Below are 26,156 nucleotides of genomic sequence, written 5' to 3'. Positions count from 1 at the left end.
GTATGCATTGACACAAATCCTAAAAAAATGCTTTTGAAAACTTAATTTCAGTTTACTTTATAAGCACAAATGCTTTCTACACTCACATATGATGTTCAGGATCTCTTCTTGACAAAAAATATTCTATAGCAAACAGGTGAGTTTGCTTCTAAAAACATCAAGATTTATGTGTTTGTCAATAGCATTTTATCTCTAGGCAGATATTTTCATGTTTTACCTACCATATGATCTTTCACACTAAGCTCCAGTCTTTATTTTCCCTGTCTCTCTCCATGTAGAACGCAGTGTCTAATGAAGTTTTTTCACTTCCACTCACCTGACGAGCATATGCCATCTCCACACTGTCCAAAGAGCTGCGACCTGGAGGACCCACCTCACCAACATAGCTGGGCTGTTTAATGAGAAGCATACAGGAAGGTATGAAGTATAGAATTATCCACAATATATTTTATCAAGACATCTGCTCCTGAAGAGCAACAGCAAAACTGTGTTCCTGACAGAACTAAGTACAGGGTTTTGAACTATTTAGAGAGAAAAATGCGGTCTCACTGCGACACCCCATTATCTTCCCAATATAGCTGAAACCTTCTAAAGTGACAGAAATCCTCCTTATTCAGTCCACAAACCAACCATTTGCTCGCTAGAACTAGGACATCAGTGTCTCTTGGTAGCACCTTATAATTTTAATTCTTTGCTTTTGTTTCTTGAAAGGTTGCTTCTTGTCAGTGTCTTGCTGTGAGGCATCTACTCTGAACCTCCATCACAGCAAAGACATAGCATTCAATGGATGACCTCAAACAGATCCAGTCTGGCAAATCTGATACTCCAGTTCTGTCCCAGTAACATGATACAGACATAAAATTGGACTGCAGGATTCAATAGCGTGCTGGAAAGTGCCCCACTGCTGCTCTGCTGCAGGAGGAAGTACGCTGGCAATATCCTGACCTGAAAAAAATAGTATTTCTACCCACAGAGACTATGTCAAGATTGAGATATTTTGAGTGTAGAGCAGGGAGAGACAGCCAATGGAAGGAATCATGGCATACAAAATTCATACTCTTATAAAACTCATAATACAATGCCATAATAGTATAATGCTGCATAAAGCGATTTTAAGTATTCACTACAAGGCACAGGTATGTTCTCAGTACAGCCACCACTGTACATAGATGTTCAGCACTCTGGAGGAAAGAATACTCCCAGCAACGCTCTCTGCTGTTTCCCTGTTTTCTAGAAGAATGCAATTCTTCATTTCAGCATCAGCATTTTAAGTCTTGAGTTTGAAAAATAAAGTACAATCATTTTAAAGACAGATCCCTTTGAGGTAAACAGTCCTTTAATATCAGCTGCTTCAGAAGCCACGCTGTTCTGAAGATCAAAGCAAGACAAGCTCAGTACAGAAGCATAATATTTATTATGAAGCCAACTGACATAGCTGGGGCAAGCAAAAAAGAACAGACAAGCTTTCAGCAAAGCAAGATTTTCAGGCTCGTTACCATGTAACTCAAGGCCATGGATATTAATCTAAACTGGAATCAGTAATTTTTTCCGAGAAAGGGCAGGTACACATGCAGAGTTTAAAAATTAAGCTTTTTACCATCAAAGTCAGTTACAACTGGCTGCACATCCTCATTAGCTGTTACAGTGCACCTAAGCAATACTGTCAAACAGCTTTACTGCTTCTTACACCAGTTACCAGAATGTCAGCGCTTTACAGTGCAGACAGGATCACCTCCGAGGATTGCTTAAGGACGTGCTCTAGTATTGCCTGGAAGAGTTCACTTAAATGTGACCAACTTGCTGCCTGTACAAACAGCATAAAGCCCAAATGCAATACGAAAAGCACTGTTTTCACTTCCAGTTTTATCAGCTTTAGAGTTCAGCTTTGCTGACACCTGTCAGACTGCAGCATGGCAGGAGCAATGTTCCTGCCATGACCTGGCTTGTGTAGATTTCAGGAAGAGATCCAGAAATGGATAGCTTTTCTCCAGATGGTGCCATCATTCAGTTTTTTTGTTTCAAATGAGGATGAAATACTGGCAGTCTTCAAAAGAATCTCACTGTTTTTGGGAATTGTATCCCAACTTCAAAATGCAATAATACAAACATATGAACTCCCAGACATGTTACTGATCAGTTTTGCACAGAGCATTTTCTCAATCATTCCCAAATTAATTTTATTTTGGTATCAGTTTAACCTGGAACATCTACTGTGTAAGACTTCTCTTACACTCATTAGCATGCGTCCTTACAAAGACAACTACTACTCACTGTCCCAGTCCAGGAGTTTTGATCAGTAAAGTGTTCACAAGTTAAAATTCAAAAACAAAAAAAAGTTACACAATTGCAAAGGCCAAGACACTGTTGTGCATTGGCTAGGAATTTATCCATGAAGATAAGGGCACTGACCCCTATCAAGAAATTATAAAAGCTTTGTGATATCTGTGGTTACAGCTTTCTGTGCAGCATACAACATAATAAAAAATACTCAGTAGTCTTTGTCCCTAATATAATGAAATATAAATGAATGAAGGTACCAACGATGAACCTGGACAATCCTTCAAAATGGCTGAAATTAGTTTATTACTGCATTAATTTCTCACTAATAATGCAATTTAAATAATGTTTAACTTGATTACAAATTCATTCAGGTGCATTTAGACATTAGGCTGTATAAAAATGCCTTACAAAAAACCCAAAAGCAATTTCACTTTTTCTTTCTGCAACTGAACTTACACTAAAAATATTCTTCACAGTCCCTCTTAGTGGGTACAGATATTCAGAAGCATCTGCATTTTTCTTTCAGTGCCAAATCATCTGACACAAATTCCTTTAAACCCACCTAAAACCCGACAAATTCTTTGTTCTAAAGAACAAAGAAGCTGTTAAAGCAGGTTTCCTGGGAAACAGACGTGATGGCAGAAATAGCGCTTTGCAGCCTTTCCCTTTGCCAAGCCAGATAAAATGCAGAGTTATTTAAAGTAATGCTAAATTATGGACGTTGTCATTAATTACCGATGAGGTTTCATCTCCTAAAGCAAGTGAGGACTAGTACATAGTGACTTAGTGTCACTTTTCAGCCTGTGCCCAAGCACCAGACACACAGGGATCGGAATTTTGTTTTGTGAATCTGTTCCTTTTTCTGCTTTGCGGCACCAAAGAGCATCCACGTGGCTGCCACTCCAGAGAGTGGTGTGTGACTGCCAGGTTCAAACCAATTCAGGTAAGAATCTAAATTCCAAAGTGCACGCCTGAAACTAAGAAATATCTGCCCTGGGGCTGGGTTTTCCTTTCCTTTCTCCAATTTTAGTTTTACTCTAAGCATTATGCTTTATGAAACACTTCTTAACTATCTGCTGCAGCTGAGAACTGCCACAGTGGAATTAAATTCTTTAAATTCTATTGACTTGGCACTTCAGGAAAAAAAAAAATCAGATGTCTAGAATTTGTCCTAATTTTCTTATACTTTTTTTTTTCCTATGTAAAAAGAGCCACAGAAGCAAGTTTATTTCCTTTTTTTTTTCCCATCTCATGCCTGCATTCTGACTTCACCTCTGAATTATTAAACTACAAGAAAGCACCAGCTCACTGAACTATCTCCTGGCTGTGCTAAAAGGAAAGTTCAAAAGGAAAACTAAAGCAGTGAGTCAGCATGGGGAAGGCCACTTCCACTGCTCCCCCTGAATTGCAGAAATGGATTGCGCAGGCAGTCCTTCCCAAGAATAGACAGCCCCTACAAACTAACGGGGGAAGTGGGGAGTGGGGAGGATATGCTCTGCTGGCAAGACAGAATTTACCAAGTTTCAAGCAAGAATAAGATAATGAAAGATGTGGTCAAAACGGCAGCTAGGAGAATATGAGAAGAATCATGTTTCAGGTCAGGCTCCGAAGTTTAACTGGAGCAGCAAAAGAAAAAGCAGAAAAGTGGGGAATGCACAAAGGACTGCAGAAGTGTAAGTGCACACACACAAATCTTGCTGTATCTCTAGTCTGATATTGCTTAAACGGCTTGTGCTGTTTTTCTCAACTACCTTTGCTTTTCCTTGCCCTGAATTTTGGGCTTTCTAAAACATTATTCAGAACAGTAATATTTATTCTGAATATTATCCACTTCTCAAAGCTGCAGCTTAGCTGCGCTACCATCACATTTTTATCTTTTAAATTCACTTAGCCAAATGATGCTGCTTTTCAAAGGAGTCCTCCTTCATTTGCACTCAGCCAAGCATTCAGCCTCACTTGCACACCAAACCCCCGTGCATGTGAAGATGCATTATTCATCACCCTCATATGCATATGCACATTCCTCAGCAGAAGTCTGGGCAGACATTTTGTCAGCACTCCAAATGGCTTGGCCAGTAGACGCAGTGAATATCTAGGCAGGAGACCAAGCTGGAGAAACACCATCAAATTACACTGTGGTGGAGTGGAAAGCATCTTGCAGTGCTTGCGATTTAAGGGGTATGAAGACATCATACAGAGGGGCAGAACAGAAACCAAGAGATGCCAGTGTCTCTACATCACTGCAGGAGCTTGACAGCAGAAGTGGAAGAGCTTACAGCAAAGGTGGAAGAAAGAAAAGCCTGGAATAAGGAAAAACTTGGAAAAGGAAAAGCCTTGGCACCTCATGGTGCAAACATCTTCAGACCAAAGGTGTTTGACACCTTGCAGACAAAACTCAGCCTTTCACCCCTTTCCAGCCCCACAAGAAGCACCTTTTTATCAGCTCTGGTTCTCCCTGACAATAAGGTGGCCAGGCTGGAGGACAAGGGGGAGCAGAAAACCTTAATGGCAAGTCCTGCACTAGGTTCTTTTGAATCGTGAGCTTTCCTTGTTAATTGGTCTTATTTCCATGAATAATGTGTTGGTATTTCACTCTGCCCAAATTAGCTTGCCCAAAGCTTGAGAATTGGCTCGCAGGCAGACCGGCCCCCTGCTGTGTTTGGATCTGTGCCTTTTCAGCTGATTCTCCATCTCCAGAGGATATCAATTAAACCTCTACTATATTCTACAGGCTGTGTCTGTTTGTGTCACACACACACAAAAAACTTATTTGACTGGAACAAGGCTTTAGAAGAACAACCTGCTGTGGGGAGGTTAGATAACAGGCTTTTAACACAGTAGATGCACTTCAAACCTCTCAGACCTTTGACTTCTTGAGGCTAAGACTAGAATATATCAAGGATTTTAAATGCTCCTGAAATGACATACTGCTACTATGAAAGCTTTGAAACAGAGAGTGGAGTAATACTGAGTGATAGTGTACATTGAATCTTTAAACTCATTCATGAAAAACATTAGGAGCTGAGCTTTTACCCCTCCTCCCTCACGCCAATTTGATGCTTGGCCTCTCAAGCGCCATGGACTGGGGGCAGCATCCATCCGGCAATGAAACACCAGAACAGGGGTTTTACCTGTTCAGAGTGGGTTATTAAAATACTTTTGCTAGCAGTTAACATCCACACTCCAAAAGGAAAACCCCATACCAGTAACTAGCACATAAATCAAGGATAATAGAAGCTATCAGTGTATCTGCCAAGTCTTCAGATTCACATCCTAAAATAATGGGATAGCTGTTCCTAGTTTTAAATTAATTCAGTCTGCATTATTTAGCATTTCTAATATTGGAAAGCTGGACAACCTTTGAGAAGTCCCAGTAAAGTATCAGCAAAATACTTTTTCTGGGGAAGACAGCCTCTATAAAAAGAGGTATGCTAACTGGGATTAACCTATATTGAAAAGAACAGTAATCAGAAAGGGACATTTCATTAACAATTTTAATTATTTTCAACTCCCTATACAGGTCATACCCCATTAGCACCAAGGGCTTTTTTTTAGTATACTTGCAGGTCATTCCAATGAACAAGAATTCATTTTCAAGGGCGGAGAATGTGGCTATAAACAATGTGTCTCTTTTTCAGCCTGAAAGCACAGCAACACGCATCCCCCCCACTCCCTATCCTCTCTCCTCTCAAGGTGAGCATTTTCATGGAGCACAGTGCAGCAGCTGTGATGTAACTTTGTGCTCCAGGGAGCACAGCTGCTGTCTGATGCTTTCAGCTCAGAGGAGCTGAGCTCCCAACACTCTGCACGTAACTCTGCTTTGCTGTACTCATTTAATGGAAACATTTTCTTTAAGAGAATAAACTGTAAAGGTTTAAATTTAACAGAAGGAATGTTTTAAGATGATAGTCAGTATCCCTTTTGTTAAACATGGGGTCACAGTCTTGCCCAAAGGGTTTGGTTACTGCTGGATTAATCTGAACACTAGAGGTCTGAGCAGCACAAAATTCTAATCTGCTCTGCATGAGACAGCAAGATGAAAAGGAAAGCTTTCTTTGTGTGTTTATTCATTCGGTTCTGCCAAGAAACCTGAGAGACTTCATTAGCCTCCTAACAAAAGCCATACATCCAGGCTAGCACACAGTGATAAGGGGAAGAGACACTAAGACCTAGGTGTAAGCACAATTGCACCTGAGAAACTCCCTGGTGTCACATCCCAAAGGTTTCCTGAAGTCACCACTGCGTTTTCTGACCTAGTATGTGTTTGTGACTGTTTCCAGCCAGCACATATGTTTCACAAAACATAGCTTCAGCAATAGCAGCTCCGTTGTCTGTACCCATCAGCCAAAAAATAGAAACAATCACAAAGGTTTGATATTCGGCTAGATAATGCATTCTGTTAGTCAGAGCCATTCCAGAAATAAATAGGGATTTTATATTTCTCATTTTCACACAGTTGTAGCAGCAGAATATTTCAGAGGTGGTTTCAGCAGTGCTGGAATGCCAGCTGTGTACATTGCCGTGTGTGACTGTGCACAGAACTTAGAAAGACAGCGTTACCTCACTTTCCTGAGTGAAATCAAGAGCATCTTCCCCTGATGCAAGCAGAGAATGAAGAATCCTTTGTTTCACCTGTTCCCATTCAACCAGCATTGATTCTCGGTGATACTCCTCAGCCATGGCAAAAGTCTGTTGGTGAAGAAGAACAAGAGCTAAGGAACATATAGAAACATCCAACAGCCTAACTCTGCTATTAATAGACAAGCCCAAAAATGAAACAGAAAATAGCAACTACATAAATCAACCAGGTCAGCCCTCAAGAGCTAATGGTGTGCTGTATATTACTTTAACAGGCTTCCTGCTCAGGTACAAGGGGATTCACAAAGTAGGTGGATGTGGAATTAAGACAACTCTCACATACCCCCAGCTGGCAAAAGAGGGAAACTGTGTCTCTTCCACAGCATGGCAGCACAGGAATCTGAGCAAGCCGAAAATCAGTAGGGCTCCTTCTTTAACTTAGCAGCACACACAAAATGTCCAGGTTCATCACTGATCTGTATGGTTTGTTGAGACTTAACTTCTCTAATAACCACTAGCTTTTCACCTCCCTGGAGGCTACAAAGATCTGACTCGCTGAATTCTTAACAAATATGTGTGTTTATTGCCAGTAATAATTTTCAGGTCTTTACCTGTGTTTTTTTTCTTTTGAACAGGAAATAGGATAAAATAAAAATCAAAATATTAAGGGAAAATAAACCAGTGTTGAAGAATCAGGAAGTCTTTTTCATCAGGAACATATCTTGGGAAAGCATACAGGAAAATCATATCCCAAGAAAAAACAACCTTTACCTTTAAAATGGCTGATGTGCTACATTGTCCTTAGATCCAACTGGGGAACATAAGGGAGGAAACAGCCTTTCCCTCAGTAAGGGAAATATTCCCTTATCTTGGCAATAAGCACTAGGATAGAGAAGATGCTTCACTACCCTTTCTGTTATTGTTGGGGTGAGACTAACAGCCTCAGGTGTACCAGCACAGGAAGTAGGAGAATCTCCACAAATTCTAAATAGAGAATAAGCTATATTGTGTCTTCTACTTATTTCCTGTTCACACAGCTCCATGTTGCAACGTAGGTAACTAAATGTCTTGGCTGGCTAAGTTTTTCATTTCATTGCAGTTCACTGTTAGGATCGTGTCAATTAATGAGCAAAAACACTCCTCAGAAGAAATGAATTTATAAGGGAAACTGACAGTTTGGCAAATATTTAATTACAGTGCATGCATGCAATTAGAGCTCAAGATTTGTGTTTGTTGCGTTATAAAATTCACTTTATACTTGAATCGCAGGATATAGGTCTTCCCTGCACCTTCACTATAATAATTTCAACAGGATTTTAAATATGCTTCAATAGTTACAACATAATTTTATGTAATTGAAAAAATTTAATAATGCTTATGTACTATTTCTTATCATTTGAAAGAAACACAGACTCAGTTCTAAACCTGATGCTCCCAGCATACATGGAGGGAAACAATCCTAACATGAGCACTAGGAAGTATGGAATGACATTTCCAAGAAAGAGTTTCAAGACAAACAACAGGAAGTGTTTTTCCATGCTGCATAATTCAATTGCGAAAATCACTGTCCCAAAACATGACAGATACCAAAAGCACAAACAGATTCAGAAACAGGATTAGATGAATTTCTTATCAGAAAACAAGTTGCTGCTCAAATAATCTTCAAAACAACTATTTATTCACAGGTGAAGACACAGGAGATGAAGATGGGAAGGCTAACTCTGTCTTTTTCTTGCAGACTAAGTACTGATCCCTTTCAAGGGAAGCAAACCGGACTCTGCAAACTTCTCCTGTTTTTGTTTTTAGGCAAAAACCATGGTGCTTTCTTCCAACTTACCCTCCTCCTAGACTCTTCAATGGCAGATAGCAATGCATTATCTTTTTCATTCTTCAGGAATCCCTGCAAAAAAGGAAACAGAGCTTCAGCCAAAAAAAAATAGCCTTGCACTAACATCAGATACATATTGTAGTACTCAGCTCTTTCAGCTCTGAGAGGTGCTCAGAGTTCTCTCTGCAGTTCAGTCCCAAGAAGTTTAAAGATCACTTTACTTCACTGAAGGTACAGTAAGATGCCCATCCAGAGCAACATGAAAATGAAAATGCATTAATCCCTTCTTTTAATATGCATTAAATCCTAGTGAAATGTCCTGCTTCTTTCCCCTTTTATCTCTGTGTCCCAGCATCTGCTTCCTCTTGCTCTCCATTTGAGGGAGCTAGGATGAAAGCTGGTAGGAGCGATAAGCCAAGATAAGATGGTTGGACTTGAGTATCCTGAAAAAAATAAAACAGGCTTTGACTTGGCAGCTTCAGGAAGAAGTAGAGCTCTTGGAGGACTGATACAACTGTGAAAAAGAGCCTTAAAAATAGTTAGTTGAGGAAGGATGGAAATAACTAAACAGTTGGGAAGCATACAGAAAAAGTTTACCACACAGCCTCTCTCCATGAATACAGCTGGAGTGGGTGAAAAGGAAGAACTGTATTTTTAATTCTCAGTATATGAGTAAATGTCAAAGAGGTCAGGCGTGTGTGAATAAACTGATTCAGATGAGTTGTTAGCACCTTATCCCAAGGGTTACTTTTATGACCTATCCTAGGAAATAAAAAATAAAGTTTTAACTTAAAACAAGTAGCTGTGGGGTAAACTGCAGTAACACACAGAGACAACAATCAGGATATGTTTATCACATTTTAACATGCATATCTTTACTTTGAATTTTCACTGTTACATCACCAATTAAATAAACCAAGTTGATTTGTATGCCCAGACTTCAACTTAATCATTATTCAGATCATAAAAAAGGAAAAGAAGCTTTTGAATCCCTTTTTGTATCCCTTTGAAGTAGTAAGCTATAAATTATCAAATCCATTAAGTGCTAATATCTTAAAAATCTGTACACTCACTCCAAAGCTCTAAAACCAAAAGCTGCTAACAAACCCAGAGAGAGGGAACTCAGTGGACCATGCTCTATGCTTTTATAAAGAGAAAACAGTTGCAGCAGTGTCCAACTGAATTTGTCAGGAATCAGGATGATTTTGTGCCTTTTAGTCTCCCCGTCTTCCTGCAAAGAATTCCTGTGGTGACACATGGAGATTTGGGCTTTTGGAAAAATATATTTATGGTAGGTCTGGTAGAAACTGCCCTGCAGCAGTAATAAATACAACCACAAGCACCACAGAGTTATACTTAGCTCTGCGAGGTGAGGAGCAATTCATATCTCCCCAGTCTGAGGCTATCTGGCAGAACACTGTAACAGAGGTGTGCTGCCTGCTTCCTGTTCCCCAGCACCAGCTTGTGAAATAAAGGGCATTGCACCCTCTCCTTCTGAAATATGTAGACCGAGCATTTGAGGTACATGGGACAGGCTGTGATCCCCTTCAGCTGGAAATAAGGTGACCCCTTTCTGTACATCAGAGAGAGAACAAGCCACCATCCTCCAAGAGATGTGCAGTGCAACTCCCCAGAAACGGCTCTTGAATTACACACGGAAGAGAGCGGTCACTGCTACCCAGCCTATTCTTCAGTTCACCAGCCGACAGGTCCTGCTTTATTTTTAGACAATGCCCATAGAGAAATCACAGTTACAACCTGAAAAAAAGGAAGCTAAATCCAGATCCTTGCACACGTCTGGGGACCAACTATTACAGCAGCTGTCACTGAGACAAGGGCTGCCGCAGTCACCTAACTGGGCCAAGCCCCAGCCTTGGCTCTGTGCAGGAGAGGGATGGAGATGTGCCTTGTAAGGCTTGTCCCTGCCTGCATGGGTAGAAGGACTTTGAGACGACAGCGAGTTTTCTGTTGGTTTTTTTTTGTTTTGGTTTTTTTTTTGGGTTTTTTTTTTCCCCCACCTCCAACCTAAAATCGAGAAACATTATCTGGAATTAAAAGAAGCAATGCTTTTAGACCTTCAAAGTACACACCAATACACGAGCAGAAGAGACAGACCCATTTCTGATGGTAGAGATCTGATGCTGCAGAGAACAGTGTGTTAGCTGTATTCTAACAACACTGCTAATTTTACAGGCAAAACCAGCCCACTGTCTCCAAGATGCAGACCTACAGCTATCTGGATGTGATGGAGGGCGTGCGCTTGCAGAGGTCCTGGATGCCTGGCTCCCTGCCCGCTTTGTGAGCACTGGACTCCTGAAAACCCCAAAAGATACAAATCCTACCTTTCCTGCCCTTGGTCTTCCTCTCTTTGCCTTCAGGGATATGTGCAGCTAGCAGCTACCTGCCTAGAAATATACACAGCAATTATGGCAATCAACAGAGTAATTTAAGATGTGTTTGAACTTCCCTTTATGCCATTAAATCCAGGCTGAGTATCTTAATGAAACCACCCAGCTCCCAGAGAGTTCTATGAGGTCCTTTTAAGGGATCACATTACACTGAATGCCAATTAGAGGATGATAATTGTCTTTTTCAATCTCAAAAACTATTTCTTTAGCAAAATAAAATCCTCACACATTCCAAATAACATCTGTATTGCCTCATTAAGGAGAAATACATTTTAAAAAGGCTGCCCTACGTCTTATGCTAAACATTATGACTCTAGCATTGACAATTTCTGCTTCAATTAATTACAAGCTAATTGTTAAACCTCAGAAGAGGGAGTTTCAGTAACTGATGCTGGAGCTCCTGTTACTGCTTGTGCGAGCTGCTTCTACTTAGGCCAAATTAAGAGTTCCTGGGGGTGTCCCTCCAGGCTTTGGTGGCCAGAATTAAGAAAGTGAGGTGTGTCTGGCTGGCTGCTGGATTCCCTGGATTTATCGCATTGCCACCTAGTGGTGCACTACCACTGTGATCACCAGACCCGATTTCACGGACATACATAAATGCACACACAAATGCACCTCTGCTGCATGAAAAAGCAGAGCCCCGGAACAAGGATAGGCAGAAAGATGGCAGAGATGCACTTTACACTGGAAAATTTTTGTCCTCAGAAATCCCAGGTCACAACTTTAAGGGTTCATGTATCTCTTAAGAAGGCTGAGCTGTGAACAAGGCTGGTTGTGCTCACCAGTTACATCTGCCCTAAAAGCTTTCCGCAATCCCAGAGGCAGGGTTTGACTTTGCCACGAACGCTGGCAGACTGTAACAAGGAGACGGAGGGTGCAGTGTTCAGCACGCACGGGGAGTGCACGACCCACAAAGCAGGAGCCGCCCTCTCGGGGGAGATGCTGCTGATTGTACAACGAGTAACGAGACATTGCTTCATATTCAGCATCCAAAGAGAAAAGCAGGAGGAGAACAGAGATTATTGTTAGGAGACAAAAGGCTATTTTGCAGAGGCAGATGGCAAAGATAGGAACAGCCAACACGAGCACTGCTATAATCTCAGAGGTGAAAACCTCACCTTGCAGCTCTCCGTGCACAAGCTCTGCCAGTGCAGGGATCCCAGTGTAGCCTGGATTTTGCTTGAAAATGAAAATCTTACTTCCCTGAGGCAGGTTTATGCAAAAAGCTCACAGAGCCTTAATGTCACATCACTCTGCCCTGCTTTAGTGAGTGGCTTTTGATTTTCCTCTCTGTTACTGTCTGACTCCCACACATCCTTCCTGCAATCTAGCTTGGAAGGGAAGCAGTGTAACTCTTCTCCACCAGCTCTCTGCACCACTCACTGAATGTTTCCCACACACCATTTGTACAATATCCGATGCGATGGTGTTTGCAAAACAGGGACACGGGCATAGAAATACACCCACTCTCACACCTTCAGGTTCCCGCTTCTCAGTTAGTCCTGCTTACACTTACATGTCTACTGACTCTCAGCATCTTTCCTAAGCACATTCCAGATCCCTCTTGGATCTTCTACACCTTGAACTTCAGCCTGATCTCAGAGTCTTCCCTTTTTGCTGAAATCCTGCCTCACTTGGTGATTGTTTGTAGAAGTGGCCCCATAGTGGAAGGGCAGGACAGGACCCCTGGCAGCCTGTGCTTGGTCCTCTCATCTCAAACAGCCACTGACTGACACAGGCTGGTTTGACAGCAACCAGCACCTTGCTCCAGCCTGAATTCCAGCAAGAGAGCGTTCCAGCAGTTCATTATCAGTACAAAAGGGCACACGTGCACGCACCAATGGTCTCTTTTCGACAGGAGACTGAAAGTCTCTTTAATTTACTGCAGTAAATGAGGTTACTAAACTCTCCTGGCTGAGAGAAATCTCTTAATTACTTTCATCAGCCAGGCCATACTTTTAATACTTGATCTTAGTATTCAAGCTGTCAAGAGAAGGTGAATGTTGCCAAATAGTATATTGAGGCCTTGGATGTTGACAGCAATGGGTACTTTTTCACTGGCACAGAAAGAAAGAAAAAAATGAACAATCTGGGACCATTTCAAGTCAATTGCTCTTTGATTAAACTATTTCCAAGTGCTGGATTTCCAGTAGATCCAGTGAATCCAGCAGGGACAGTTAACAAAAATCACTCTTTGGCAACTCCAGGTGAAGCACCTAAATTCATTATTTCTACTAGCAATTCTAAGAAACAATTTGCTAAATACAATCTTATTGAAAACATGGACACATCTGAGCCACTCCTGAGGTGGTGTACCCTAGCACAACCCTCCTGGACATGTCCTCTCTGGAAACAGAAAAGAAAGCAAAACTGCCTGGCACTTTTTAAATCTAAATTATTGTTTGTGCTGACACAAGCATCAGTGCTTGCTAGCCGGCTTTAAAGAGACAGGCCAAAGGCTGAAGAGCCATGGCCAACAATTGTATTCCTGAGGATGGGGACACACCAGTGTAGCATGGGCAGTATTTCAGTCTATTTACTCTTCTTTTGTATATGTGACACCACCACGTCTCAGAAGCTTCCATAGGTCTCCCATGATTTGTTTTTCAGAAAGCATCAGGTTTTTTGGCTAAAGCCATGCAGATAAGCAGCTTCACTACAAACCTTGGCCTGTGCAATACCGTGCCCTTCAAAGCATCAAGGCAGACGCCCAAAGATCAACTACCAAGCACAATGAGCCAAGAGCATTTGTGAAATTGGCTTTCTCCTTGGAGAGCTTCAGATGGCAAAACTGCTACGGGGCCAGAACAGACTCAGGGCAGCGAGGAAGACAACCCAAGGAAGGCTAATTCACCAGTCAGTATCACTTCAAAGCTGCATGAGAGCAAAGCATTGTACACAGACAAAGATGTGCACTGAAAAGGACAGTCTGATGGACGAATCTCATCCCATAGCTGTATACATTGTCCAATTTAAGGATTTAGCAATACAAAATTTCCTTAGCCTAAGACAGCTGCACCTGTCAAACTACAACATACATTTTTCTCAACTTCCTTACCATCATGTTTAGAGTGGGAAATTCTGTAACGTTTTAAATTCCCTGCTGACTGAACAGGAGAAGCAGAGAAAAACCAGAAGGCTTTAGAGTTTGATAGGACCTAAGAGTCGGTTGTTGCATCAGAGATTTTCAAAGCAACAGCCGTGTTGAAGCTGAAAATGTAAGAGCACGTAGCAATAGCTGGAACACAAAACTGTGCTAATACAGCCAAACACTGAGCTTGGGGAAGATCTGCTGCTCTGCTACCTGCCTTCACAGGGGTCGAATCACATCCCCCCATGCACTGTGACTGTGCTACACACTTGCAGCCAATACCCATGCTCAGCTGATTCGAGAGTCAAGCTAGGAGAGCTCTTCCCCACCCTGCAAGCCAGCAGCATTTGAGTGGCAGTAAGTCATTAAAATATACAAAGCCTGGCTTCATCTCTGCTTCCTTGCGTGACTAGTAGCAATTTTATAGATTACTTCAGGGTTTTTAAAGTAGCTTCCTGCTCGAGCAAAATCAAATTTTGCAGAGCTGCAATACTGTCTTCCTTTCATGATGGAGAAGCAGCAACCTGGGTCTTATCCCAGAAGCAGCAGCAGTAGGAGTCTATGCACGCCAGGCTGGAGCCCAAGTGAAGTGCAGGACAAGAGGGGCACCTCCACTTGCCCACAAGGCTCTCCCTGGGGCTGTGTGCACTGTGGAAAATGCACAGCAGCACCCTTTCCCACAGACAAGCACTGGGGCAGGAATGGGTCTCCCCTACCCACACCATCGGCAGGCTTTGATGCAGTGCCCAGGTTCAAACACAGTCTTTAATCTGTGTTACAGAGTGAGCCTTCAGCAAATATTTACAAAGAGCTCTCTGCCGCAGGTTAGGGCCCGCAATGCAAAGATCTAGTACTCTTTTCGGTATTATTTTACTGGTTTAGACTGTTTGATCTGTGAAATTCATGCAGTTTTCACAGTAATCTTAAGATGGTATCCAGGAACATTGGATTTTGCTGTGTTGGATAAATATCATTATTCCTTCAAGCCGTGACAGGAGAAACTCAAACTGCTGAAAGAAGCATTCCTTGGGAAAATCACGGATCAGCTCTAACATAAGCAGGGGCAGATGGTGCACGCTCTTTGACTCTTGCTGGGCCTGTTTGAATTTGGCAAGTGAAGATTGGAAATGTGTTCCTCAGACACATAGGCTTGAAGGGAAGAAATACAAACATCTCCTAGAGCTCACTTCAACCAGGACACCATCCATTAAGCACAGGAAACTTATATCAAGCCATCAGTTAATACCAAACCATCCCCAGCACTAAGAGGCACCACCACATCCCACACCCAACCGCAGTCCTCCAAAACACATCTGCAGCATGTGGCTGGCAAGGAGAGCACCGGTACCTGCAGTAAACAGAAGCAAAATTTACCATGAAACATACAGGGAGCACAGCTTTATCCTACTGGAAATGTCTAGAAAAATACCACTGTTCAGATTTCCTGCAGGGATATTGTGCCAGGCACTCAGCAGCACCAAAATCGAACTCTGCTATGTGGCACTGCTTGTTCCGTGTATAAATGGAGATCATCACTGCTGGCAAGAAACATGACTCTGCTTAATTTTAGTTTCTTCTCATTCAACACAGGCTGCTCATTGAGTTCATGCACTATGAGATTTCAGTATTTCATTTAAAATTATACTTACAAGTGGCTTAACTCCCAACATAACATGAAAATTCATCAGTGTTCCTGTGTATTTCAGATTTTACAAAATATGTCAGAGACATTTCCAAGATTTAACAAATCCAAGTGCAATTAAAATTAGTGAAGTAGGACACTTTTTAAAAACATCACAATATACCAACCATCACAGTAATTTATATACTACTTACACAGCATACCTAATTATTAAAATATATAGTAATTATCTATACTACTTGTTCTGTCTTTCCCCTCCGTCACAGTGGAGTGGAGGAACAAAATAACTTCAATTACACAAGTTACTTTCTCATTCTCAGACTCTAAAATTGTTGCCATGTCATGTTGGGCTGCACAGCGCATGGGAATGCTGTTTAGTATGTTTTTTTCAAAGTCACAAAGACTTTAATGGCATAGGACTAAGATAATACATTTTTAAATCCAAAATTTTGCAGTAAAGTTGATTAGAATGAGGTTCTCTTTCACATACAATCACCAGCCTCCACCGCATAGATCATTTTTGACAGCAATTGTTAATGCAACACAAAAGTAGTGTAAACAACAGTGCTACTTTCTCTAGTGATCCTGTCTTTCTCCTCAGGCACATACTCATTTTCCTTCTCCCTATGATATAACTGCGAGTGGTTCAACAAGAACTGCAGGTCCTATCAAGGTACAAAGCACCAAGGAGATCTGTGAAATAACAAAACAGAAAGTCTAGAACAGCCCTAAAGTGCTGAGAGGTCATGCAAAGAACAGGAGGAATAACAGTGGAAAAGAATTCCAGAACTGGAAGGATATTACCATCTTTATATTCCTGAATATTTATATCAAGAATATAAACATCTCTGTGTTTTATTAATTGAATGAACATGAAAATGGAAAACTAGAAAGAAGGTAGACAGACTCTTGCCAGCCAGCTGTGGCAGTAGGAGATGTTACTCAAGGAGCTTGTTCAGCTGGCTAACACTGGTACATTACACCTGAAAACATCTCAGACAGTGTTTCTGTTTGTTTTATAATGTCACAAAGGCTATTAAACATTACATTACCTCATTTAGAATTACAACTTCTTGAGTGAGGAAATCTCTCCACACAGATCAGGCCAGCAGGACTCACAGGAAGCCCATCTCCTGTGGCACCGGCATTTCACCATCACCAAAGGCATTAGCACGGAGCTAACAGATGACCCAGTCTGAAACCTGAGCTCATTCATCAAGTTTCCAAATATATGGCAACCTGTTTCAGTTGACATTTTTGAACGTAGAGGGATGACCTTAGTGTGGGGTTTTACTCAGTGCTTTGATGAGTGGCTACAGCCTCTGCCCTGCGCTATACAAGTCCTCGCATTATGACTGCGATTAAAAAATACAAACCTACAAAAATCACAAATGCATCAGGAGATCCACAATCAAAACAAAACTCAAGGTTTTGCCTCTTTTGTGGAATTTATTTTAAGTAATTAAATTATGAGATAATTCCAGTGGGTTTGAGATCCACAATTCAACCCACAGTAAAAATATTTATAGCACACAAACAAAGATAATTTCTGACCGTCCACTAGAATAAGCTAATATACCCGCCTCTCCGGTATCATGTTTTTTAAGGGAATACAGTGAAAAAACCTTCAGATTTAAAAGATTTAATACCTTCATTGTACAGTCATAACTAAGGCTGTAATGTAATACCTCTTGCTGGAAACATCCTTACATCAGGCAGGACGCCCTCAAATCAAGCCATCAAAACCAATTTCACTGATGACGCCATTTTCTTACTTCTTTCGCTGCCATTTTAGCATCGTGGTTACTCCACATTTCCTTGAGAAGTAGCTGTGCGTTCTCCCTGCTCTAAGAGGAAACCATGCTCGAATAACACGGTGACAAATGAAACCTGTATGTTGAATTTCTGCCCGTGTCACATCCCTGCATGGCAGGGACAGGGATGAAACACAGTTGCCATTGCAGACCACACCTCAAGTCCCTGCACCGAGAGCTGGCGAGGAGTCTCCTGAGAAGGTGCAAGCTGAGAAACCAGCCACTGGAAATCCATGGGCATCACACAGAAAATTGATACAACTGAGGAAAGAGGAGTGTCCAGCCCTGTTACAGGAGGTATCTCTCTGAATCCCAGAGAAAACACTGGCTAGCAAGGGAGTAGTTTCAAAAGAGAAGCAAAAGGCATAAGGGAGGCACACAGACAAGCTTGCAGTGTCTGCTGCTGGACTAATTGTACATTAGCATTAACATATAGGCAACCACAAAAACCCACTCAACATGGCAACAGAAAACTCATATCTCAGGATCACATCCAAAAGCCAAACAGCCATCCCAATCAGTCAATAAAGTATTCCTTATCCCAAAATGACATTTCTGATGGATCACCAGCAAGAGGGGCAAATTATTAAACAAAACTGCTACTCATTAAAACCCAGCCTCCTGTAATTCACTTCTAAAAATTTTATTGCAGTCCTTCAGTCTCCCCCACCCCTTAGTAAGTGCTTTATCCTTCTGCATGTCTGACTAGGAACATGTAACCCTCCTGTTTGTGAGAAACAGGGATGCTCTCAAGATTTTTTGAAAACCAAAACATGATTGTTATTTCCACATCTCTTCCTTCACAATTTCAGCTGAGTAGAAACAATTAAATGCCTTGAAGTCAGTCCGAAACTGTAGGTAACAAAACAGTAATGAAAAAACCTGGTTCTCTTTACCTCCTCTGGATTCAAGTAGTGAGCCTGGCAGCACTGAGTCTGACACTGTCCGTGTTCTCAGGGTGACTCAAGCAGAAAGATTTCAGCTGCCGTGCCCCCATCCCACAGCTGAAAGCCTGCGTACTGCCTTCCTGAACGTTCCTTAGGAGCACGAGTCACCTTTCTGCTTCTTGAAAAGAAATGCCAAGCAGCATCTTCCAGCCTCCATCTACATTTCAGACAGAAAGTGATGCAGGCAGCGAATGCCCGTTGCCTCGAAGGGACAACGCCTGGTTCAGACATGAAAATCCTGTCAGCACTGGAAATGCGACAACCAAATTACACCAGGATGCAAATCCTAAACCAGCATAGGTGGCTGTACCTCCACAAAGGGGGTTCCTATAACATTTCTACTGCAGTTTGAAGTCTCTCAGAAAAATCCATACAGGGAAAGAAAACCTTTCCCAAGTTAAATTTACTTTATTTCGCTGATAGTGGCTAACATGACAGTGACAAGATTACATTCACTGTAGCTTGAAGAATGTAGGCTTTTTTTTAATACACACTGCAATGTCAAGAAAATGTGCAAATTTGAAGTTCAGCCCTCTTAAATAACATGAGATGATCTGGCAAAATCATCCACCTGAGTTAAAAAAACAACCCCGAGTTAGCTACCCTGTTCTTCCTTAGTATTTGTAAATAAATCATAGCTACTTTGTCCACCTAATAGCTATCTTCAACATGACACCTTATCCCCTAGAATAAATATAAATATTTTACTGACAGTGAAAGCAAGCTATTTGGAGTTCATACATGTCACGATATCTTTAAATCCTCAATTTAAACATGCCATGGTCTTTAGAAATGGGTTTTCTTTACTACCTTACTGATACATTTCACAAAGTTAATTATTTAAATTACATATGAATTATTAATTACAGATCATTAAGTTAAGAAGGAGAAGTCTGGAATACGCCTGTTATAATTATACAACTTATATTTTAAAATGTTAGGCATTAAAGGGCTCAGAGAGAAAAGCATACATCCAAATTCTCTGCTGCAATAAATATGTAACAATAAAGACTTTATCCTTTTTCAGCTTATTTCTCCTAATGTGTAATAAACCTAAGGTTTAAACTTTCCAGACTTGGGGCATGAGGCCGGTGTGCTGAGGATACACCAGAGACAATAGGTTTCCATTTTTCTCCTCTGGCTGTACTCCACCCTGGCTAAGGAACTGTCTAGCAGTGCATGCCTTTATTTGTGCCTTGCATTAACAAGGCACACAAGCTTTTGGACTTTATTGTAAATTAAATGTCAAGTGCAGATGCTGCCAACAGATATCACAGAAAACCCTGCTAAAAGAGACCTACAGCTAATTGTTCATTACAGTGGCTCAGTCATTTATTCATACATTAATTTACGGAGCTTAGTTGAAGTCTGTCTCCCACCCACTTCAAACAAAGGAAAATAATTTGCCACACTGTACTAACTGCAAGGATAACTGAGCCATCTCCCATACCGGGTCAGTGGGGATGGGATGGTTTCCTCCGTGTTTTTACACATGCAAACTACACATTTCATTGTCCTTTACTTGATTTTTTTTGCTGAGCTGCTTTTGTAGAAAGATCCCCCTGCCTTTGTACAGGTAATCTGGTTGGAGAAAGGCAACTTTTTGGCCATGCTATGTCACTGTTCCACGTCTTCCCTCTGAGCATTTCTCAGTTGACAAAAGGAAGAGTGCAGAACACGGCACACAGGCACCTTAATATTTGGGGAGGGAGCCCCAAAGGAGGCAACTCTAGTGCAAGAGCCTAGGTGCTGTCCCAGCAGAGTATGTTTTATTAAACTGCTTCCTTTCATACACAAAAATAGAATCAAAAGGAAAGGAGAAAAATCAACCCACCCTGTACTTTTGTCCCCATACCAAAGCCAGGCAGAGTTCCCAGTTTCATGCAGTCTCTAAGTCTCCAGATCTGAGTGTATAAAATGAGCTGCCACCCACCCAGCTAGTCACGGCCACCACATTTATATAAATGTTAATTCCCTGACTGCTTCCCTTTACTATGACTTTACTGGATTAACCCTTTTCATAATCTATCCTATTCACCTAAAAGAGAAGTGGGATCTAGGCTGCAAACTCCAGTTGACTAAGCAAATATGCTTCACCGCCTCATTTAAGAAATAAACAACAAAAAAAGCAAATCTCCAAGTACCTTCATTTGCTTTGAACGAGCAGAAATATTTTCTCTTGTTTTTGTACTACATTTGAAAACCTTACTTCAAAATAAAACTAAAGAAAGTTTAACATGTCTTCTAAATAAATCATAAGTGTATATGTAAGAACAGGGGAAACAGAGTGGACCAACATCTCTGAACCACAAAGAAAAAAAGCAGGAGAAAAAAATCCCCATAATCAAGTAGCATCTTTATTTTTTGTTTAAAATACTTCCATAGACTTTTCATAGCCTAGGGAAGAGAAAACAGGAATAAAGGCATTCAGAAAGTTATGCGACCGTATTTCTGCTTAAATGAAAAGCAAAGTCAGCAATGTCAAGAGGGTCTTTAAAAAGGCAACACATATGAAACCCAAAGCAGACGCTGGACTGCCCCACCCAACAGCTGCTCTAGCAAAGAACATTGGAAGGTAAAGGCACAAACCTTCCTGTTTCTTTTCTGTGAGCAAAGGACCTTTTCTCCAAAACTACCCACCTGTTCTCTTTAATTACTCACCTACAAATTAAAACAACCTGCACCAACAGTACAAAGAAAAACTGCCATAAAAGACACCTGAAGGAAAACTCTCTTATCAAAGCAAGCTTTTTACCCTCATTTAATATATTTTAAAAGACAGACATTCCTACCTGTAGATATCAGAACTGAGGAGTTACAAACCTGTTAATGCTGGCTGTAACTGCCACACTTCAGCTGCCTGGCATTTACGCTTACACAGCTGTATCTATCTCTATTAATTTTCAAGTTCTCTCATCTTAAAAAAAAAAAAAAAATATATATATATATATATAAATCAAACCTGCAAGTCCTGAAATGGCTGAGACAGTCAAGAGTCCAGCAAGACAATAAGAAAGCAGCTGCTTTCCACGGCTGAACACCACTGCCTGTAAAGCATCTATATATTTTTTCCAGTGGTGCTTTATTCAAATTCTAGGGAAAGCATCAGTCTGAAACCAGTAACTGATGGGAGTAACAGTTTATAGGTTACAGAAGGATATTTTATTGTTAACGGACTGTACCATGTAGGAATTAGGAGGGGGTGAGGCGGCAGGCAGGCAAGAGGAGAGAGATGCTACTATTTTTTTTTCCCCGAGCCACTGCAATTACTCTGATGTGAATTTTTGATGACTTCCGACATATTGCATGGTTAATAATCGTTTCAGCTGTCATGTTTGGTTAATGTGGAAAATGCATTTGCTGCATTGTGATGCAGCACTCCAGCCACAGATTGTAACACCAGTTGTGAAGCTATTCCCTTAACTGAGCTGCATGAATTTGCACATACCATGAGGCTGAAATAAATGGTAGTTTGATTTTTATACAGCAACTGAAAGCTTCTGCCATTTTAGACCTGCAGAGCTGTTGGTACAACTTGTACAAGCAGCTAATTTTACTGCATATTAATTGGTGTCTATGCTCTTTAAAGGGGAGCTTTGATTCTCCATTGTTTTGCTGTATTTGGTTATTTAGCAGTTAAAAGACTGAGATACTATTTACGTTAAACATCGCTCTTTTCTGTAGCTGTACACAGGTTATTTAATTGTAAACATATATACATCAATGAAACTGTCAGCACTACAGAAATGCAGCCTTTTTATTCATACGGGCTCAACCTACTTCTTCCTCCATATGATACTTAAGAGTGTGTGTATATATAACCTTGTCTTACAAATGATTGCACGAGGCATGAAAATAAAACGATTGCACGCGAGGGGTGAAAAGATGCTGCTTACTATCAAACAAAGAGAATTTTATTTGCAAAGTACCACTTCTTCACCTACACTTTAAACATCAAACGGAAAAGTATAAGGTTACATAAATACTCGCGTGTGCCTTTCACTGTCACCAGCAGAAAAACAATGCTGCAAGCAATCATGTAATTACAAGAGGAGATGTAAAACGGCAGAGATGAAACCATGCTAAGAGCCAGTCACCCGGTGATTAAAGTCAGGCCAGTGTATTCCAGCAGTCAGGTGATGGTGCCATCATTACAGTGCAGAAAGCCACAGAAAAATCGAGAAACAGACCACCCCCATCTTCAAGAAAAAAATTAGAAGCACCAATGGAATAAAGAATGCACTTGCTAATATGCCAAATGTACAACCATGAAGAAGCGTTTCACAGAATGTGTGTGTAACACTATCGGGAAGTTACTGTCACAGGTCCCAAGTGCACATTTAACCCAGGGTGCCAACCCAGCTCCAGTCTGCAAACTGCTGGTGACACTCCCAAATTCCAAGTTCATTCTTTTTAAATTCCAGAACAACAGCCCTGCTGCCACATTACTTCATTTCACAGTTCAGTAATTCTGCTCATAAATGCACGTCTTGAATTTGCAAACACACGCAGGCAAAAAAAAATCCAGACTTGGGATGTCTGCGTTTAATGAAGAACAAAAAAGCCATCAGGAGAGTGTTCTACTGTGCATGAACACTGATATACCTGCAGAATCACCACCAATTCATTATTTCCACTTTTGTTTAAATTAAAACAACACTGCAATGTGTATGTTGGACAGGAAATACCAGAAAATACGGTGCAGGACATTTTATATGGAAAAAACAAGAGTCTCGGAATTAACATTGAACGCTCTGGTTTGGGAGCAATTCCCATGAACAGGGTTATGTCTGCAGAAGGTGCTCCTGTGGCTCAGGCTCACCCACCCCAAAGGCATCACTGCACCTTGCACAATTCAGTGTTTCACAGGTGGCAGAGTGATCTCCTACAGTGTGTTTTGGCTTTGAAATTAGCAAACTATCTAAAAGGGGATTTTCCCTCCCTGCTTGTCACCAAATGAACACCGAATATCTGAATCCTGCTACCAGGCATTTCATGAGTGAAGAAGACAGGTCTAAATCTAACATTCTTAGTGGAAAACTGCAGTCAGTTGCATTGCAGGGAAAATTATTGATCACAGCCAGCTACACCCCATAGTGCAGGCAAAGTCCCTTTTGGGAGAGGAAGGTTAATACATTTGCAGGGATAATTTAACTCTGGCATTCCTCCTGCATTTATGAGCATCCATGTCTGGCACCATCCCTGCTGCTGGGCTTGCCTCAGTAACTTGCCACTCACCTCACACACACTGCTCTGGTTTTGACGGCTTCTCCCCCTACCTACTTCTAATTTGCATAACCCACTAGTGGTGCAGAGACAGAAGCACAGAGCTGTTGTTTCTAGCCAAACTCTGAAACAGGTAAAGGTACCTGGAGAGACAGTCAACTCTTTAGGACAGACAGCAGCCTCCCAGGGATTTCAGGAGCACAATCATCCATCTGGAGTTGCTAGCCACAACTTTAAAGATATTGCTTTTATCAAGAGACATTCTCTGTTATTTTCTGGCCACGTAATACTACTACAGAAGCTCCTTACAACTGCAGATCTGTGCATTACAATCAGCACAATTATATATCTGTACTTTGTTCTACATATCGCACTGCCAGGGAAAGCCTTCCCGGTGCGGCTCAGCAAAGCACTGGTCTGTCATTACCTATGGATTTCTTAAAGCAACAGCTTTGAGGGATATGAACAGAAACTACCCACCCCAAATGGCTGTTAGTGTAAACAACTGTGAGTGCTAACCCAGCTAAGATGTCGGAACTGTTATCTGTTTCACTGGCAATCAATTTAGTGGAGCGTTCAGTCAGCTCACGCATCAATCACTTCTGCACTCTGATGTGACTGTGGGAGGAGAAGGAAAACTACTGATCAGGGCTGCTGGGCCCCAGCTAAGGAAAACCGCAAGAGTCTTCCCTCTGAGTATAAAGCATCAATTCTCTAAGAGAATGACAATGCAAAGAGAATGCAGAAGCCATTGGAATAAGAATATCCTTCTCTGGGTCAGGATCATTCCCTCACTCTACCTCTGCACGTCCACAATGACCTCCTGCCTTGTCAGGTAAAGCTTCATCTCTGGAGTAAAGGAGATTCCTTCATCATGACTACAAAAATCAAAAGGTGCAATCACCCTTACCTTTAAAAGAACACCCCACCAACAAACCATAAAACACGGTAGTCTGCAATCAATGATTTCATCTCCTTTCCTTTCAGTCTTCCACTGGACAGGGATAAGGTGGAGAATAGGACCAGCATTCCTGGATCTGCTCCTGTATTAGCTCCATTTTGAAGCCCTACAGTTTCAAAGTCTGCCATTGCTGGTGAGCATTAGCCAGCAAAATTGAGAGACATTGCTGGCAGTGAGTTGTAACAGTGATAGGTAGCTCCTTCCCATTATTTCTTCTCTGCTTAATCCAGCACTGTAACAGCAGCAGCAAATACTGCACTGTCATACTGGCTCTGGAGAAAGCCTTAAAGCATTAGCTGGTACTCTCTGCAAGGCCAGCAGGGTGATTATCCAGCATTAATGACAGGCGAGGTCTCTTCCTCTGCCTTCAGCTCTGCACACTCATCCTACCCCTTCAGAGGGAGGCAGAAGGAACCGCCAGAGAACTCAGGAGTCCAATCCCAGCAGGTTGTGGTGAAGAGAAGAGGAAGAAAATCCAGGCTAACACTTCAACATCAATACAGTTATACACAAGCAGAGCAAAAAGTCAGGTTGAGTGTATTATGATGCTACTGGCCTGTCTAGCAGGGAATTTGGGCTTTGTTGCAACAGGCTAACTTACATGAACTAAGACAAATGAGCCATCCAGAGTCAAAACAGAAACTAGAACTGGGAATTGACCAGCTCCAGTACCATCCAGTATAATCATCACAGAAAGCCATCGTTCTTCAGGGTAAAAACCACCAGCACACTCACACTCAGAGTTGCTGACTTGTTACAGAGCTCAAAGGACACCTGAATTTCAACACGGCTTTGGAACTAAATTTGTACCGAACAAGAGGCAGGATGTAAAAGTAGAGAGCGGAAACACCCCTGAGAGAACTGATTGAGGACCAGTGCTTTGAGTGACCAGGCAGATACATGGGGAAGTGAAACACTAATCCTGTAAAATTAGAAGAGTGCTGGTCCCAAGCAGGGGAGAGGTGGGGGGAGCCCAGCCAAGCAGAGAGGATTAGCATCAACACTGGCAGAGCTGTTACTGCTGTCCACACCCCAATTAGTGGTATCATTTGTCCGGATGAATGGGGAACTTGCACTCAATTCGGCAATTTGACAGGGTGTCACTGAACCACCTCACGTCCATATTTATCCAAGAGGCAAGTGCAGGAACCAGTTTTAATTAGAGCCTGTTTGACAAAGAACCGAGGGTATTACCCATGCTCTCACCATCAAGCGATAATTGAGATGTAATCGTTTAAACAAAGCGCAACAAGTGTCCATTTACCCAAAGCCATTGTTAAATATCCACTAGGAGATTATTTTCAAAATTATAATGTGCCATGAATATGCAAACCACTTTCCATCTTTAGCATTGAAAAGAATAATCACCTTAAAAAAAACC

General features: G+C 41.5%; 1 protein-coding gene across 2 annotated transcripts in view; it reads right to left on the bottom strand.

The window, feature by feature from the left end:
- The window catches only part of NUP93 (nucleoporin 93), a 77,331-nt gene that overhangs the window by 21,987 nt on the left and 29,188 nt on the right, over window positions 1–26,156 (bottom strand). For both annotated transcript variants that reach the window (XM_066194408.1, XM_066194409.1), the window contains exons 4-6: window positions 8,696–8,758; window positions 6,841–6,969; window positions 317–391 (exon numbers count right to left, since the gene is read on the bottom strand). In XM_066194408.1, the coding sequence (XP_066050505.1) occupies window positions 317–391; window positions 6,841–6,969; window positions 8,696–8,758 (267 nt within the window). The remainder of the gene's footprint in view (window positions 1–316; window positions 392–6,840; window positions 6,970–8,695; window positions 8,759–26,156) is intronic.

This window comes from Chamaea fasciata, unplaced genomic scaffold (genome assembly GCF_029207755.1).
Source record: "Chamaea fasciata isolate MVZ Bird 193981 ecotype frontalis unplaced genomic scaffold, bChaFas1.0.hap1 SCAF_12, whole genome shotgun sequence".
Classification (NCBI taxonomy): Eukaryota; Metazoa; Chordata; class Aves; order Passeriformes; family Sylviidae; genus Chamaea; species Chamaea fasciata.
This window is presented reverse-complemented; position numbering and strand designations above follow the sequence as displayed.